The 20,132-nt window shown below is 34.9% G+C and overlaps 1 protein-coding gene across 4 annotated transcripts in view; it reads right to left on the bottom strand.

Annotated features, from left to right (window-relative positions):
- Positions 1-593: 593 nt before the first annotated feature.
- The window catches only part of ZBBX (zinc finger B-box domain containing), a 112,205-nt gene continuing 92,666 nt past the window's right edge, over positions 594-20,132 (bottom strand). For all 4 annotated transcript variants that reach the window (XM_032836087.1, XM_032836086.1, XM_032836088.1 and 1 more), the window contains 3 exons: positions 14,280-14,537; positions 2,842-2,980; positions 594-1,075 (listed from right to left, as the gene is read on the bottom strand). In XM_032836087.1, coding sequence (XP_032691978.1) covers positions 958-1,075; positions 2,842-2,980; positions 14,280-14,537 — 515 coding nt within the window. In that variant the 3' untranslated portion in view covers positions 594-957. The remainder of the gene's footprint in view (positions 1,076-2,841; positions 2,981-14,279; positions 14,538-20,132) is intronic.

Below are 20,132 nucleotides of genomic sequence, written 5' to 3' on the forward strand. Positions count from 1 at the left end.
AATCCAAAATCTATAAGGCAGGCCAGAAGGCTGGAGATGCAAAGAAGAGTAGATGCTGCAGTTTCAGCCCAAAGGTGATCTGGAGCCAACAGTCCCCTCTCTTTGGAGGACCCGGTTCTTTTTTCTCTTAAGACTTTCAAACTGATTAGATGAGACCCACACATACCATTTAGGGTGATCAGCTTTACTCAAAGTCTATTGATTTAAATGTTAATCTCATCTAAAAAATACCTTCATAGAAACATCTAGTATACAGTTTCACCATTATCTGGGTATCATAGCCTAGCCAAGTTGACATAAAATTAACCATCACATGACCCTCCCAAAGTAAGATGCTTGAGGGGGAGTTTCTGTGTTTTCTAGTTTATGTCGTTGTGTCATATTAGAATGACAAATATTATGTCTGCTTTATTTTGGGTCCTCTTTTTCTCTTCTTGCAGCAATGTTTGAAGTTACCAGAACTTTTCTAAATGTCAAAAACCCTAACAGAATCAAATCAAAACCAAACAGTAGTTACCAAAGTAAAATAAGGATTCTAGGCTCAATTAACGCTGCTGCCAAGTATGAGTTGGCCATTGAATATATACTCTTATGATGACATCATTATTCAAATATAATTCAGCAATTAAATATTACTTTAAATACAATCATGTTCTAACCTATAGTAGTTTCTAGACACACAATATAAATGTTATTTTTACAAATTCACCAAATTTTCCAAATATGATCTGCAATATAGATTAGCATTTGACATACAATAAATCATTTGGAAGAAAAAGCCCTTATAACTTCACTAACTTTTATTAGTTTACAAACCTTGAAATATCAGAAACATTAATAATCAAAATCCCCAGCACCTGGACAGGTAATCACTTGGTCACTTTTTTCAGCTGTTTGCTTTACTTTGGGTACAAAATCAAAAAAGTAATGAACAAATGATCATTATCATGAGGCACTCTATGACCACGGTAGCATGATGACATGTTGCTTATCAAGAAAATCCTCTTCCTCCTCATCTGTGCTGCTTTCAGAAAGTGTCAGCAAAGACTGAACTTCAGTATCTCTTTCAGAAGAGCTGGAAATACATTAAAAGATCAATACACAATATACAGAACCAGGTTTCAACTCTTCATTTATCTTCTGATCAATACTACATGAATTGAAGTCATTGGAGGCAGGCAGATGTGAGGAGGCTGTCTCAGACCCTGGCCATAATTTTCAATGTGCCCAATATACGAAGCCTCCTTTTAATGAGAAATTCTCATCATTCTCCCTCTCCCAAGAAATAAAGGCATAGTGGAACCAAGGGGAGATTGTGTGGTCTCTGGTTGTGTCTTTCATTGATGATTCAGAAGGCTCTTCAGAAACTTGCAGAGCCTCAGGGTCATCATTAAGAACATTCATCATTACATTGGCTGTTTAATAGACTCCCAATGAATAGACTGCCAGATAAATCACCTCTTTTGTGTACAGTAAATTAGAACTATGTGGATAGCCAGTCAAGATATGCCAAAATCAAAATTAATGTCAGCAATTATTTAGTTGTTTTATTTTGTTACATTTTATTGTGGAAAGGAACTGGTAGAAACTCTAATATATAGGTGTCAGGTTTAGGAAAGGAGGTAGTGTGGGGGAACAGAAAGGAATTTGTACAATTCAGATTTTTTTTTTCTTCTCCAACTTATCTAGAATTTCAGCCTGTCTATGCTACTAAATAATATAAATATTTCATCCTGTGATGGATATTTTTTTAGATCCCTTTTTATAAGCCCAACAGAGGCTAAATCAGCAGTTCCTAAACTCTGATCTGTGGACCAGGGCAGATCTGACTGAGATAAAAATTTCCACTGGTCTAAGAAGAAAAAATAACAACAAGGTAATGACTTTTTCATGACATTTTTAATTTAAAAGAACTTTGCTTTATTCTGTTTATTCCCCTTATATTTTTAGTATGAAATGTCCTTTCTTTCGTGAAATGATACCCAGAGTACATGGTTTAGTTACTTTGTTTTAAAAGAGCTTTTTAGGAAAAAAAAATAGCAACTTTATATTGATTCCTCTTTTTAAAAACATAAGTGGTGTTAGAAATGCAAAAATCCAAGGACCACAGCTAAACGATTTTCTCCTTTATAAAGACAGAGTAATGGACTCTTGATTCCTTTTCACTGAAATATTAGACTTCAAACCAAACAAAGGAATTTATAATTCAAGGGACTTTTATTTTACATTTATCTTAATCCTTCTAGAAAAATCCATCCTCCTTTTCAAGAAATTCTAGCATGTCAATAATAGACCAACATGATAAACTACTTTTTGAAGCATTTATTAATATAACCTGTATTCTTTACAGACTGATCATCCAAAAATGTTTTTCATGTGCAGAAAGAATGAAATGATACAATTTAAAATATGCTATCATTAACAACCTTGACTTAATTTTAAGAAAGAATCTTCTTAATACTCTAAAAACCTTATTCACATTAAGTAAGATCCTACTACTGCAAACTAGTGAGATTTATTAAGTTAATTAATCCAAGTAAAGCAACTGTTTTTCAACATAAGAAGAAAGGCTGAAGGATTATAAAATTCCAAATATATTTTCATTTTGCTGACACACATTGTGCAGCAGAGAATTATCTCTTCACATTCAAGTAACTTCATAAGACTTCTACGAAATCCTGATAATAGGTCAACTAAGGACCCAAACATTTTATAGAGAATGGCCATATAAAGTATACACATGAGGACAATCTCTCTTTACATAGTAAAGATAACTATTCGGGGCTTGTCAAAAATTTCACTATGCACTATCTTTACATGTGGGCTGCAGCCTTAACCTACCTCCATTCCTCAACTGCACGTAGGCCTCTTGCACTTGAGATCTTACAGAAATCTAGGGTAGTCTGACTTATGTTCAGCGAATGGTTGTTGAAGGCTGGTAACTCTTCTGAGGTTAGGCTGTAAAGCTTTTCTGAAGGATCTGAAACATTTTATTTCATGCACTGTCAACACATAAATTCAAGACATAAACGCGCAGCATATGGTACTGAAAATTTACCCAGTGTAAACTATAGGCAGTACAAAGAAGGTCAGTACAGATTTTTAATCACCTCAATTTTCTAGTATTTGTGGGGTGGGCAGAATATGAAGTTCGATCTGACCCTCGAAATTAGGGCATTGGTACCAAGTCACTTCAATCATATTGACTTTGCTTTTAGCGAATTCCCCAATTTTTTTCCATCTCTCTGGAAATATAATGGACATGTGACATTGTATGAGTTTAAGGTGTACAATATGTTGATTGGAATACATATATTGCAAAATGATTAATACCATAGTGTTAGCTAACACATCCATCATGTCATATAATTACCTCTTTTTTTATTTGTTTGTGGTGAGAACAATTAAGATTTACTTTCTTATTAACCTTCACGTATATAATATTATTAACTATAATCACCATGCTGTACATTACATCCCAGAAGTTATTCATCTTCTAATGGGAAGTTTATATTCTTTGGCCAATATTTCCTCCACCCCCTAAGTCCATGGTAACCACTACTCTAGTATCTGTCTCTATGAGTTTGGCTTTTTTAGATTCCATACGTAAGTGATATTATATAGTACTTGTCTTTGTCTTTGTGACTAATTTCACCTAACCATATTGATATTTTTTTTAAGATTTTATTTATTTATTTGACAGAGAGAGATCACAAGTAGGTAGACAGGCAGGCAGAGAGAGAGAGGAGAAAGCAGGCTCCCTGCCAAGCAGAGAGGCCGATGCAGGACTCGATCCCAGGACCCTGAGATCATGACCTGAGCCGAAGGCAGAGGCTTTTAATCCACTTAGCCACCCAGGCGCCCCCATATTGATTTTTAAATATATATTATACTTAAAGTGTCAGTTGTCCTGAAAATTTATAATATCTCAAAGAGTATCATGGGATCCTTTTTAAAACTAGAATATTAGGTGACACCTCAATTTGCCTGAATGTTAACTGCTTTATTGTTTATTTTTGTCTTCTAAGAAATAAAAGTTTTACCCCCACACAGTCTGAGGCAAAGATTAGTCTTAGCAAAGCTACCCTTTCTTTTTCTGCTTCCTTGCCTTGTTTGGGTAGATAATAACCATTTGTATGTGAAAGGGGAGAAGCCTTAAATCTTCTCCTTTTACATGAAGTTGCCCTATGATTTAGCTCAGGTAAGGACAAATAGTGCAAGTTAAATAAGCCAATGGACAAGCAAACATTTTATATAAACTACCAAAAAGTCAAGTATAGAAATAAATATGATTATTATATTAGAAAGACCATAATGCCTTCTTTTCATCTTTGATAAAGTTTTAAGGGCCAATCTAGCTTGTACCTAAGGTTATACTAGGATGAATTTTAAAATTATTAAAAATACTGGATCTGGGAGTTGGACACTTCCAACTCCTATGAAAGTGTCAAGCAAATATCCTCCTGATCTAAAGGACCACACACCAAACTACGTGTATTATGCACTTGACAGAGAGAATTATTTTAGTATTATTATTATTTCTCGGAAGAGAGCACTTACCAGAAATTTTTGAGCAAGCAGAGATTCCCCTGCTGAAAGAAACTTCAAATCATTCCTGCAGCAAGATAGACCTCAATATATATACAACTGGAAGTATCCTTAAAATTATTTAGGCCAGTGACTTTCAAATTATGATACATGGTGAAGTTCAGAAGGCTTGAGGATATTGCTCCTGCTCCCACCACCCCAAAGCAATCAAGACAGCTTTCACTGGGTCTCATTTAAATTTGGGGTTCTGTATATAAGACTAAGTTTGAGAAAAACAAAAGATCCTCAGCTAGAATTTTTGTCACATCCCCAGCTGTTGGAGATTAGAAATTGTGGGTCCCCAAGGCATTGGTAACTTAGAAGTCACACACCAGAGGAAAAGAACTGGAATTAGCTCTAAGCTCTTCTAGCTCACCAATATCATCAATCACTATGTTCCAGAATCTAATTCTTTAGCTGAGGCTTTTATTTTCTCTCCTTTTTTTCCACAAGGAATAAGACCGGTATGCAAGATACCTTTACTTGTCCCAATGATAGGGAGTGTTACTGGTGAGAAAGCAATCAATTCAGGATTTGGAATTGGTAACACTATAGTACTGAAACCTAATAGGGGCTCTTAGATCTAAAGAACACCAGAAGGAGAAGTATTCAACCGCTGTTAGGTATTTGAGTCCTAATTAGCACGGAGCTAATTCAGATGGTGCAAACAGAATGGGTCTATTTTTGTATAATTGTACATTCTCAAAATTATATTTCAAAATACCTTTTGAAGTTAATAGGGGCAAAGATGACATCACTTGATTTTCAAAGCAATGGAAAATAAAACTGCTTATAAAAACCCTATTGTGGGTTAGTGTTAAATCTAAAAGATCAATTGTACATAAACCTTTTTCTAATATAGGACCAGGGAAGACTGGACTGACATTTATATTGGAAATTCAGGTGTTATAAATTTACTTTATACCTGTCAAGAAAGTGGACTTTTGAGGAACGGATTGAAATTAAACCTTTTCTATCCCTTAATCTTTTAATTTATCCCTAATTTATCCTTTAATTACTTGGCTCAGTTAACTACCTGTGGACTTTTAAAACATAGGATTGCCATGGGAATTTAAGCCTTAAACCACAAGTCAGAATGAATTTGAACAACTGAATCGTTTATAACTAACAAAAATGTGAATGCTTTAACACGCATTATTATTGATACTTTTTCATAATACATATCTTCTAATATTTCCCAAATTTCTTTAGGCTATAACAATATTCAAAAATTGACAAAGTGACTTGGTAAATAAGTTATACTGTCATGTTGATCCCGTTAAAGGAAGTGACTATAACATCATTTACAGAGATATTCATAGAGGAAATAATTATATGGCATGAACTATAGCTAACTATATCCTTAAAGTGGCCCCGAAGAAAACATGGTTTTAGAATAAAAAACAGCTTTTAGATGTTTTTGACTAGAAATTAGACTTACCAAGAGAATCTTACCTGACTATATGTGGAAAATACCACTCACTGGTTCCTTACATAATTTAACAGATTTTTTCAGGACTTACTATGTGCTAGGCAATTAACTCTTGAGAGAGAGTGTTTGTGTGTAGAGAGAGAGAGCATGAAAGAAATCTTCACAAATATAGTATTTAATATATAATTTAATTCAGTCATTGAACAATTTTATGATAGGGCCTATTCCTACCCAGGTTTCATACACAGAAACTGATGCAAAATCAGTTTAAGAAAGTAATTTGCCTAAAGTCATGAAGCTAGTAAGGAGTGGTTTCAAATTTCAAAACCAGGCTCCTAGCCACCGAGCCTGGCTCCCAACTACCATGTTTTGCTTCCCCCACCTTCCACCTCAGCAGAAAGTTGTGTCTGCAACCTGCACACACATCTCCTGTCCCTGCCCACCTGCCCCGCCTGCCTGCCTCTGAAAAGGCTCTAATATCAGCCACAGCAAGCTGAATGAAAGGGGAAAACACTTCACTTAATATAGTTATTATCTGTCTTTTCTTCTACCTCCTTGACACAGTTGTTTTCCACAGAACTTAGAGGAAGGGAAGTGGATGCACCCTAGAGCTAACAGAAAACAAGTCAGGTTTGCTGCTCTCAAAAATTTGGCTTTCACAGAGATATGAACAGATTTACATTTGTATAAGAGTCAAATTGTGTAGCTGTGCTTCTGTGGAACCAAACTTCAGGCGGAGTTTTTCCAGGTTGCGCCATGAGTAGTGAAATGTGGGTGGAATTTTTCTGCCCATTGATGCTAAACAGAATACAAAAGTCTCGTACAGAAACAGTGATTTTTCTGGAAGAGCAGCTTATTATACCACAGCATCTGTCACCTCAGTGACTGTTGGGTTGATTCAGCTGATGGGCCACCCTCTTCCTTCCTCAGCTCCAGGTGAATGTCTCCAAAGCTGTGAACTCATCCAGAGCCAATCTTCCCAAATAGAAAGAGAGCTGTTCATGGGTCAAATGTGTGTAAGTGATTTTGTTCTGCTTCTGGGACATCAGAAAAACCCTGGTGGTTCACAGGCTACACAGTGTGTGCTTGCTTTTGTATATGAAAAGTTATGTATCCTAGTGAAAATACTGGTGTTGGCATATGAGAAAAGGAGTGGCCCAGAGAAAAAGTGAAATAAATAAGAACAAAAATGATAAAGGAAATAAGAAAAGCTAAGTGGTTAGAAACAACCACAAGAGACTACTGCTTGTTAAGTGCTATGTTTTATTTGTAAATAGAATTTACCAATTTATCAAAATAAGAAACCCTTCATTTTCTGAATAAAAATTGTATGATTATTCTTTTTAGATCCAGTTCAGATCTGTCAGGCTTCATTTTAGACTTGATCTTTTTTTTTTTTTTTAAGATTATTTATTTATTTATTTATTTGACAGAGAGAGAGATCACAAGTAGGCAGAGAGGCAGGCAGAGAGAGAGAGGAAGGGAAGCAGGCTCCCCGCTGAGCAGAGAGCCTGATGCGGGGATCGATCCCAGGACCCTGAGACCATGACCTGAGCCGAAGGCAGAGGCTTAACCCACTGAGCCACCCAGGCGCCCCATAGACTTGATCTTTAATGTGAGAATTACCTCCAAGAAGATTTGCATTTGATTTTTAGTATTTCAGAGTAAGGCAAATGAACAGTACATACAGATGTATCATAGACTCTCATTCCCCACCCCATAATGAAATGAATAGAAAAAGCAGAAAAAAATTAAAATCAAATCAAATCACAAAAAGAGTCAAAAAAGGAAGGGATACAAGTCCACATAATAAACTAGGACAAGGGGCAACCAAAGAAAAACAGAAGATTCGTTGAGGTACAACTGGGTGCTACCACTGTCCACCCATTTTCCTCCCCAGCCAATAGGCACATCAAACCAGTAACAGGAAAAGGAGAGTCATCTAAAGTACAAGTCTCACCAATGCCATACCAATTTGGAGAAAAGTAGATGAACGGGAAGTAAGAAGAAATTATTTGAAATATTTTTAAAGCCCCTAAGTACCCACTGTAAGATCCTGGCAGAGGCAACCAAATTACAAACCTACAGGTGTCCCCATAGGGACAGAATGCACTTGAAACCAGGTGTAATGAAGTTTAATGTAACAAGAAGAAGACTAGAGAGTCCAGGTCCTCCAACAAAGGAGGATGAACTCCCCATTCCTTCCTCTATCCTCCCATGCTTCTGAGCTGGCAAGACATGAAAGCAATGCAATAACCAACCCACCAATAGTAGCTCTAAAGATAAGAATGACACATCTCAGGTGAACAGCACTTTAGGGAAATTGTCATCTCACTATATTAGAAAAGACAGAGCATATGAGCAAAGTAGCCCACAGTACATATAAACAGGGAAGATACAAAGAATAGGCAGCAACTAGCTATGCAGACAAACAAACTAGAATCTAAGATTTCATAGCATGAAAAGAATGATTAAATAAAAGATCAATCTGGTAGAAAACAGATCAAGATCAGAAAATTTCCCATGAATCCTTTGGTTACAAGAGAAGTGATGAAAATGACATTTTTTAAAAAATGTAACACTGTGAGGAGCCAGTCCAACATGGTGGTATAGAAGACCCTGAATTCACTCCTCCCACAGACACACTGAGTCTACACCTACTTATAGAGCAATTCTTCCTGAAGAGGAACTCAAGGCTGAATGAATGGCTCTTGCACAATAAACGAGAGAGGGACCACACAGGGAAGGGTAAGAGATGGAGACACGGTAATGAAGGGAACCCCATCCCCAGTGTGGCAACCTGAAGTGGAGAGTGTGTGCATGTGCATACTCCCTCACCCTGGGACACAAAGAAAAAATAGCGGCTTAAAGGGAAATCGAATGATAAGTGAAGGAAATTTATTTACTAACCATAGAGCACCTACCAAATGCTGAGAAACTACTAGAAATCACTCCAGGATTGGAAGCACTGGCAAGTGTCATTTTTTATGTTCCCCCTGCTCCTTGATAGCACAGACAAAAAAGCAGGATCCAGGTACTGTAGTTGGCCTGATGGGGCTGACCTGACAAGCCTCAGGCCCTTAGCTTAGAAAAGTTCCAGCCATTTCCCTAAGACAAACCCCCAGCGTGTTGCATCCTGTGCCAATCCCACTCCTGGGTACAGAAGGAATGCACCTCAACATAAGAAAGACCCATACATGGGAAATACAAAGCTAACATTATACTCAACCATGAAAAGCTGAGAGCTTTTCCTCTAAAATCAGGAACAAGACAAGGGTGCTCACTTTCATCACTTTTATAGGACTTCCTTGTTTTATTCAACATATTCAACATTGGAAATCCTAGCTAGAGCAATTAGGATAGAAAAAGGAAAAAAAAGACATCCAAATTGGAAAGGAAGAAGTAAAATGGTCCCTATTTACAGATGGCATGATACTTGTACAGAAAAACAGACTCCACCAAAAAGCTGTAAGAACTAACAAATGAATTCAGTAAAGTCACAGGATACAAACGAAATTAACATACAGAAATCAATTGCTTTTCTATACACTAGTAACAAGGTATTAAAAAGAGAAATCAAGAAAACAATCCCATTTACAACTGCATCAAAAAGAATAAAATATCTAGAAATAAATTTAAGGAGGTGAAAGACCTGTACTCTGTAAACTACAAGATAGTGATATAAGAAATAGAAACAACAAAAATAAAGATACAGTGTGCTCCTAGACTAGAAGAAAATATATTGTTTAAATGTCCATTCTACCCAAAGCAATCAAAAGATTCAATGCAAATTCCATCAAAATACCAGTGGCATATTTTATAAATCTAGACCAAAGAATCTTAAAATTTGTATGGAACCACAAAACAGCCCATTCTCTTCAATAAATGGTGTTGGGAAAACTGATAGCTACATACAGAAGAATGAAACTGTATCACTATCTTATACCATTTATAAAAATAAATTCAAAATAGATTAAAGACTTGAATGTCTTTAAACACCGAAAACCATAAAACTACTACAAGAAACCATAGGCAGTAAAATCTATGAGATTGGTCTAAGCAATATATATTATTAAATATTTTTGGACTAGTATTCTCAGGCAAGAGTAGCAAAAGCTAAAATAAACAAATGGGATTATAGCAAACTAATAAGCTTTTGCACGGCAAAGGAAACCATCAACAAAAAGGAAAGGTAACCTACTGAATGGGAGAAGACTATTTGCAAATTATATAGCAAATCATGAGTTCATGTTCAAAATACAACTCAGTATCAAAAAACAATGTAATCAAAAATTGAGCAGAGGACCTAAATAGACATTTTTCCAAAGAAGACATACAGACAACCAACGGGCACATTAAAATGTGCTCTATAAAATCATAATCATCACGTAAATGCAAACCAAAACCACCACCTCACCCCTGTCAGGAAAGCTATTATCAAAAAGACAAAAAAATAACCAGTGTTAGTGAGGATGTGAAAAAAAAGGGAACCCTTGTACACTGTTGGTAGGAGTGTAAATCAGTACAACTACTATGAAAAACAATATGGAAGTTCCTCAAAAAATTAAAAATAGAACTACGTCACAATCCAGCAATTCCATTTCTGGATTATCTAAATAAAATGAAAATATCAATTCAAAGAGACATCTGCACCCCTATGTTCATGGCAGCATCATTTACAATAGCCAGGATATAGAAGCAACCTGAGTGTCCATCAATATATGAATGGATAAAGATGAGATATACACACACACACACATACACACACACAGATACACACACCAGAATATTATTCAGCCATAAAAAGAGAATGAAATCTTGCCATTTGAAACAACCTGGATGAACCTAGAAGATATGCTGAGTGAAATAAGTCAGACTGAGAAAAAAAAATATATATGATTTCACTTATATGTGGAATCTAAGCAAAAAAAAAAAAAAAAAAAAAAAAAACCAAGTGTATAAAACAGAACAGAAAAGTTTCATAAATATAGGAAACAAACTCTTGGTTACTAGAGTGCTAAGGAGTGGGCGGGGGGTGAGCACAACAGGTAAAGGGGATTGAGAGCTACAAGCTTCCAGTTATAAAGTAAATAAGTAATGAGGATGTAATATACTGCACAGGGGATACAGTCAATAATACTGTAATAACTGTGTGTGGTGATAGATGGTAAGCAGACTTTCCATGGGGATTATTTCATAATTTATAAACACATTAATCACTCTTATGTACTCCTGAAATTAATAAGATATCGTATGTCAATTATACTTCAATAAAAATTTAATTAAAAAGAGTAAAACTAATCTTAAAGATCAAACAATAGCATGTCAGACATCAAAAAAAAAAATGTTTTTTCAATAGTCACCTATTCCTGGATTGAATTCTGTACCAGAAAAAAACAAGTATAATGAACACCATTGAGACAAATTTTTAAAATTCGATATGTACTGTGGATTAGAGAATCACATTATATCAATATTAAAATTCCTGATTTTGATAATTATATTATGGTCCTTAAGAGAATGTCCTTGTTCCTGGGTAATACACATTGAAGTATTTCTTTAATCAAGTGTCATAATCTTTATGACTTTCTCTCAAATGCTTACAAGAAAGGACAGTGTGTGTGTGTGTGTGTGTGTGTGTGTGTGTGTGTGTGTGCGTGTGCATAGCTAAGCAGGGCAAAAGACAGATACTAGGTAATGAACTGAATAAAGAGCATACAGGAGTATATAAGGGTTTGTATTTTCTTGCATTTTTGTAAATTTTCTATAAATTTGAAATTTATCAAAGTAAAAATTTACCAAAAAAATCAAAGCAATACCTTTAGAGAGCTAATTTAGTAAATCAACCCATTATTTGTTAAATCAATTAATAAAGAATATTCTATAATTATAGCTTAAAATTAAACTTCCAACATAGAACACAAGCTTAAGATAAAGTAATAAATGCAAAGGAAAATAAAAACTGGTTAAAATAGTTGAAGAAAATATAATTAAATACATTGTACAAAGAAGATCCAACATTGACAAAATAGGTTTGTCAGCAGGAGAAAGCCAAATGGAACAGAAAAGCAATTCAAACACACAACAGCAGAAAATTTCTCTGAAAATAAGGAGCAGTTTATTCTACAAAAAAGAAAAAGAGCCCTGTGCTTTAAGAAATGCTCAATTATCGATATTGAAACACATTCCTGGTTTAGTTATTGAATTTCAAAGATAAAGAAAAAAATTCTTCAAACATCTAGTCTGGAAAGAAGCCTGTCACATGGAAGAGAGAGAGTGAAGAAAGATATCAGGGTAACCTGAGACTACGTCATAACAAAATTCAGACCCAGAAAACAAAGAATCAGTACGTACAAGGTTTACAAGTAAAATGACCCAAGGAACTTACCCTCCACTGATATGCCATTGAAATATAAAGGAAGCACGCATTCTCAAACATGAAAGAACTCGAGTGGTAGAGCTACCATGAGCCCTACCTGGGAGGAAAACTATTTGACAATTAAATTTAACCAAACAAAAGTTAAAAAGAAAGACTGTGCTAAACTAACTAGCATCAATAATCAGGGACAGAAGACCGTGGAGAAATGTCTACTAAGTGCAGAGGAAAAAAATTGTCATTCCCTAAATTAATCTAGCTAACTTGCCAATTGACCATAAAGTCGAAACAGGCATTCTGAAGAATTCCACAATCAGATCTTCTAGAGATGAATCAAAATAAAAGGCTCAGAATTGGAAAGTCATAATAAAAATGCTAGTACTGATCATTTAATCTAATATGAATTTTCACTAAGAAAATGAAAAAGGAAACCTTAAAAAATGGAAAATAAAATTAAAATAGCAATACATTCTATTATAAATATAATATATAAAAATATATATATTTGTATATATAATTTTTATACAAAATACAGTTATAACCACATGTGGCTTAAAAAAAAAAGATCAGGGGCACCGGGTTGTGCAGGCAGTTGAGAATCCTACATTTGGTTTCTGCTCAGGTTCCTATCTCAGGGACACGAGATCAAGCCCCACCTTGTGTTTATCAGCTTAGCAGGAGTCTGCTCAAGTTTCTCTCTCCCTCTTCCCTCCCCTTGTGTGCGCTTGCTCTCTCCCCCGCTCTCTCTCTCTCAAATAAATGGATAAATCTTTAAAAAAAAAGAAGAAGAACAATTGAGGCCTCTTATTATAGGGATTTAATCGTTATTGTCTAAAACTAAGTCATATATAGTTATAAATGGCCTTCATAGCTTAATGTTTCCTTTTTCCTTTTTCCTTAATTTTTAAAGGGATATTTATAAAAAGTTATGGGATAGACTATATAAAATTGCCAATATCCCACGTTTCTTGTGTACAAAATGGCAGTTTCATATATGTCAACTTCATATTTTTGTAATGAAAAAATACTTCTCTGAAATGTACGATTTCCTTTAGTTTCATTTCAATTTTTCTTTTGTGAAACAGGGTAAATACAAAATTATTTATAAACTTTTAGAGCATAAATATATTTTTATAAAATTTTTACTGTCTTTCCTTCAATCTATTCATCCTTCTATGTACTTTTAGATGTATACTCGTGATTTAAACAGATGTTTAGAATGATGCTCATCAAATAATATGGCTGTTTTTGGGAGAATAAGATTTTGTGGGGATTTTGACTTCCTTTTTAGTATTTTTTGTATTTCTTTCAAGGGGATTATGATTTGCTAGACTGCAGACACCGAGGTTTAGGAAGGAGAATGCACAAGTATAGTTTCCCTTAAACTGGTCCGCCAACTAGCATCGACATCAATTGGGTACTTGTCAGATGTGCAGAGTCCCGGCCCAACCCCAGAATCTGCATTGTAACAAGATCCCCAGGGCATTTGTATACACATTGAAATTTGAAAAATACTTCTTTAAAAGATCTAACAGCTCAAACCTCCAACAAGGGTGTTGGGCGGTAGCTTTCAGGAAGCTACAGAGATTAACTACTCAGTGGGGTTTGTGGAAAGGAGAAAAAAAATTACTTTGTTGTCCACATGAAGTTCCTTATGCTATATTTTGACTGTGTATTACATAAGCGAAGGAGACATCTCTAGTGTGGGCATCCATATGTATTATAACATTCTCAGGGTGATGTCATGGGACACCCAAGGAAACAAATACAAAGGTTGGTGGTTGAATAAGGGAGAGGGAAAACCTTGTTTCCTTGGAGTGTGATAGGAGGATTCAAGCAGAAGACAGAGTTAACATTGTCTATAGGGGAAAAAAATAACATTACCTGCAAGATTTCTCAGGACATTTAATTCTTTTTCCAAACTGTCTAAGGTTTGCTGATCAGCAGTGCCATCTAAGAATGGCTCGGTGTGGTGAGTAGTATCAATATATTCAATTTCTGAAATTTCAGAAGCAGCTCTAGATAATGGTCGAGCAACTGCACTTCTTGACCGAGGATGGGAGGAGACAAGGCAGCTGGAGCTTTTTTTAACAGAGTTGGAAAGGGATAAATTTCCTGTTGAAGGTCTCTGGGATATCTGGACTAAAATGAAAAATTAAAAATTTTTATAACAACTTTTTAAAAAATTCTGAATGAATGCTTAAAGGTATAAAATACCAGCCCCCTAAATCTAGAACAGTTAAGGTCATACAACAGAATTTAAGAGAAAGTGTACTTTAAATTATCATGCATTCTGGTTTACCACAATGTTTTAATCCCAAATTACTTTCCCTATGTCATAAAGAACACTTCTGAGTTATTTTTCCCTTTCTTTTCTACATTCAGAAAAAGACAAGCTAATTTTAACTAAAGCAAGAAATCTGTAAACCAAGTTAATTCCAGAACAATTCAGTATCTAATCTTCTTTTTTTCCAATATCCAATCTTATAGTCTGTTCCCTAAACATCCCAAACTATGTCATGTTTCTTAAATTCTAGGATGATACCACACTGTGCCTTGTAAGAGAAAAAAACCCATAGAATAGACATGGGACCACTTCCCTGTGAATTTTATTTGATGGTGTGTAATATTATTCTATTAAGACAGATATGGAGACAAAATAATAGTATGCGAAATTTTCTAGAAAAACACAGGCTTTAAAGAAATTGAGATTCTATTTCAAATTTTCCTAAATATGAGTTCACTTTCTGCTGCTGTAGAGGGCACTTTAGTGGAAAAGTTCCAGAAACACAGATCTAACTCGGGTTATTACTTTGTTCCACTATGGCGGTCACAACTTCGTTTTGACTTTGTTTAGTTGGTTTCTTTAACATTTGTGTTTCTTTCATAGCAGAAAAGAGATCCCTTCAAATCTTACACTAACATAAAATAACTATCTCTCTCTCTTTCTCTATATACATATATCCATCTATCTATTGATAGATACGTATATCTATCTTTTGATACTGCTCACAAAATTCTTTAATGAAGGTCAAGGGAATATTCAAAGTACAAATTTAGAAATTCAGAGTGTAGGTATATGTTTATATGTACTAAATCACTGTTCTTATTTAGATTAATATTTTTATATTAAATATAAATACTTTATAAGATAACCTTGTATCCCCTTAATGAGAATTGGCTTTGTGTAAAATGTTGAATTATTTAAAGGAGCACTACTGTCAATATCATGAAAATCATTATTTGAATGAACATACGCCATTATAACATTATGCCCACTCAATTCGAAGGAAAATGTACGATTCAGAAGAACAACTACAGGTAGTTGTCATGAATTAAACATTTAAAAACGACTGAGTTTGTCTTTTTTTTAACTTAAAAATCTACTTTGAATGTAGCTAGTACTCCAAGAAGCATCCTAATGTAATACATAATTATTTAAGCAATTAAAACTTACTAAGGTAAGTCCCAAAGGGCACCAATTTTAATGAACATTTCAGAAATCAATTTTGAAAACATTTTTTGTTGGAATGAAATTATGAATAAATTAAAATAAGATTCTGACCTTTTTGTCTATGTGCACAGAGGTAATTATGAAGAAAAATTATTGACAAAAATGTATCTATGTTTGAGGACATACAAATGTAAATATCCTTACAGATTACTTTAAAGGCTAGAATTTGGAAATAATTTCCCCTTTTACTTGTAATACAAAGAGTACATCATATATAAAATAAACAAATACATAAGAATACATGACACACAAAAAAGCAACCTTCCTTTCTTACATAGCAAAGCCACAGCAAGAACAGCTAATGTGGAAATGTGAGTATAACAATAATTCAACTATATGAATTGAAAGTTCTGCATCTATGGAGAAAATGATATCCTTCTATTTGTATTGTGCTCTGTCCCAGTCAAGTAAAATTCAGAGGAATGCAGAACTCTGACTAAAATAAAACAAGTGGAAGATGTTACGAGGAAGAACCGGACTTCTGCCAACACAGGTAAATATGAGTCAAGAAAAATTTAGCATAATATGGATGTCCTTCAGAAGATTCCGAAGAAAGCAAACACTTGCCGAACTGTTGCGACAACATCTGGTTGCCACAGTATTAGAAGTTAATTGATCCCAGTTGAGAAAACAAGTACACTGAGGGTGGGATAGACTAAAGCTTAGCATGCAGCAAACAGACCATCTTTTTGTGGAAAATATGTTTAAAGAGTAATTTAAAGTCCCCAAAACATAGAAAGAGACAGCAGAAGCTACAATCTGGTCCTTGATTTTATTTATTTGTTTATTTAGAGGAGTATATTATTCTCTGTACAGGCTTATTAATGTAGAAGCTTATTGAGGTTACCACTGGGGCTAAAATTTGAAACACTGTTAAGACTGACACTAATGAAAAGTGCCATGATGGAAGGGAGCACTCCATATTTTTTTTAAGTTCAGCCTGTAGATTAGGAACATAAGAAGTTATTTTTAGAGTAAATTGTGCCATTGCTGGCAATGTAATCTTACAAAATTATAGATTACCAGTGACCACAGTTATACTCTGAAAATAACTTAAAAAACTGTTCTTGGTATTAGCTAAAGAAAATATGCTCCATGACTACTAATGAGACTATGCTTGCTATTGGTAAGATAAAAGAGAAGAGCATTTTGGACTTTATTAATGGGCATAAGAATGCTGACAAGAATATGAAAGTCTGAATCACTCAGTGACTAGTATTTAGTACAATAACTGTTATTGCCAGTCTAAATAAAAACATTAGAACCGGATGAAATATAAATAGAGCAACATGCTTTTTGTGCAGTGTCTCAATAACAAATAACATCTGATCAAAGAAGCCACTATTTTATTTCTGAATAAAGGTTGTAAAAGATCATTGCCTTTTGACATTCTTGTTCTTCTGTGTAAATTACTAAGCATTTATACTTTAAAAGATAAAAATGTATTTTCTAAGAGTTCTTGACTCTTAGAAATACAGATGTACTATATTAGATGGACGTTTATTTAGCAGTATGGGTTAGTAGAAAGAAGGCTAAAGTGGGAAGCACTTGTCCATTCTCACTGAATTAGAAATCATTTTGTGACCTAAGGCATGCAAATATATTTCAACCTACAAAAGTTAGGAGTAACTTGGGAGTTGGGACAGAATATCTCAAATCCTCTCCAACTCTGAGAGCCTATGAATTAATACCCAATTCAATTAAATTATAAAATCATTTGTCAAATCCTGAAATTGCCAGGCACTGTGTCAGGTTCAGGGTACTCAAAAGTGAATGAGACATTGCCTGTACCCTCAAGTTGTACTCCAAACTAACACACAGTCTTGCTCTCCTGCTTCCCTCCTCAGACATGTTTGCTAAGTGCTGACAATATGCCAGGTTGTGTTCCATCACTGAGGACGCAACAAAGAAAAGGACAGGCTAGGTCCTTGCTTTCTTTCCAACCAAACATAGGATGAGCAGAAAATAAATAACTAAAATAATTTCATCTATTACTAGTAAACAAGTAAACAAGTACAATAATTACATCTATTATTAGAAACTATTACTAGTTTTTGGAGAAGGACAAAAGAAGGTAAGTGTGATGGGGGTCTCAAGAGGCTGGCATTAGTTAAGGTGGTTTCAGAAGGCTTCTCTAAGGAGGCAGCATCTGGGCTGAGATAGAAAAATGGAAAAGAAATTATCTTTTGAAAAATGGTGTAGAGTGAGAAAGAGGTTATAGACCATTCCAGGTTAGATGGAAGACTAATTCTAAAGCTAAGGAGCAAGACAGAGAGTGGCCTGTATGAAACCAAAAAGAAGCCAGCCAGTGTAGCTGCACTGTGAGAGAGGACACTGTTAGCAGAGTTGGGCAAGGCCAACTCAGTACTGCTGTGTGATGTCTGGTAAGAGATGTCGTGGGTTTTTGGTTTTTTTTTTTTCTGTCTTCTATAAGAAGCTATAAAATGCCTTTAAGCAGGAGAATGACAAGATACAATTTATGTTTTAAGTTTACAGAAAATGTTATTAGCTCCCTATAAACTATAAACAATTTTATGGCTATAAACAATTCACTCACTGACTATAAACAGTATAGTTTGATAGAAATTACTTACTGAAACTTGTTTTCAAGAGAGGCAAAAAGTGAAATTGAGAGATAATGGACAACTGGCTTGGGCTCATCTTGGAATAAAGGTAGAAGTAGTCAGATTTGGGATCAGTATTAGAGCTGAAATCAACAGAGTCTAGGGATGACTCAGCTGTAGAGGGTAAGAGAGAGACAAGAAGGCTCCTGACCATCTTACCAATGTTTATATGGTTTTGTAGACAGAGACAGCAAAATGGGGTGGGTAAGCAGGAGGTTTTGGCAGGAGTTGGGGAGATCAATGGGCTTGCTGCTGTATTTCATAGCTATTGTGTTTCTACATTCACAGACTTAAAAATCTTACAGAAGAATTCCTTTATATACTAGCATCAGTTCAGAACATAAGATTTTGATAACTTGTGGCTTAGCCAGAAAAATTTAATTTTTATTTCAGGATACTGCTTCTGTTCAGAAAGTCCTTTCCTTCTGCCCCTAATTAGTACATTTATTAATTCCTTAAGACTCAGCTGAAATGTCACCTGGTCTCTAACACCTTGGTGGTCTACACCTTTTAACAGCAAAGCAATCATTTTACCATCTCCATTCCTAAAAAGACTGCACATGTACCTACCTTTACTATTAACTGATCACATGTACTATGATTATCAATTACCTGTCAGTCTCCAAAAGTATGTTACTCAAAGTCCTCTTACAAAATTTGTATTTTATATGGGGTCATTTATGTGTTTATGTATCTATATAGCAGTTTTCCCTAAGTATGATTTTTGGACTGTCTATATCAGCATAACATGGAATTATTGATAAAATAAGTGCAAATTTCTAGATCCTATCTCAACTTTAATAAATCAGAATATTAAGAATGAGGTGGTGAAATCCACACTACAACAGGTTTCCCAGGTGGTTATGCTCACACTAACATTCTAGAACTTCTGCCTTAGACTAAGCTCAGGGATGAGGGCTGATTTTGTCTCACCAGTGTCTGCAGTGCCTGGCTTACAGTAAGTGCTTCCACAAATGTTTCTTATAGTAAATTACTGATTTCAACTGATCACTCCAAATCAAGACTTAAAGGCATTTGGCTTCTTATCTATAAAGATTTGTCCTAACAAATTTCTCATAGCATGCATATGAATTTGTTTTCAGCAATATGTGGTAACTTAAAACAGTTCCTTTGGCTACCTCCAAATGAAGCTACCAGAAGTTGTGAAGCTGCTTGAGACTTTGATGTGAGAACAGGTACCTAATTATAGAGCCAAAAAACATTTATAATAAATGGATGGTTTTTCCACGAAAAAAAAGAAAAAAAAATATTTTAAATCTGACAGATTTATCAACATAAATGCATATGAAAGGGATCTAAGCTAGTGACAGTTTGAATCATAGGATTTAGGGCAAGAGAGACATATAAATTTTGCCTATTTGGACAAATCATCTGTAATTAAATCTCTGGCTTGAAGATGGCACTCAGATGAAGGCAAATAACCCCCTTGTCAAGCATTCTTCCTAAATCTGTGAGCTCTTGGAGATCAGGGAACATAACTTACGCATCCCTTTTTCCTCAGGGCCCAGCATCAGGCTAACATACTCAACACATGTCTGTTGAATTGCCTTAATTCATCAGTCATCAACAGCAACTTCA

Source organism: Lontra canadensis, unplaced genomic scaffold, assembly GCF_010015895.1.
Source record: "Lontra canadensis isolate GAN:19392208 unplaced genomic scaffold, GSC_riverotter_1.0 scaffold90, whole genome shotgun sequence".
Taxonomy (NCBI): domain Eukaryota; kingdom Metazoa; phylum Chordata; class Mammalia; order Carnivora; family Mustelidae; genus Lontra; species Lontra canadensis.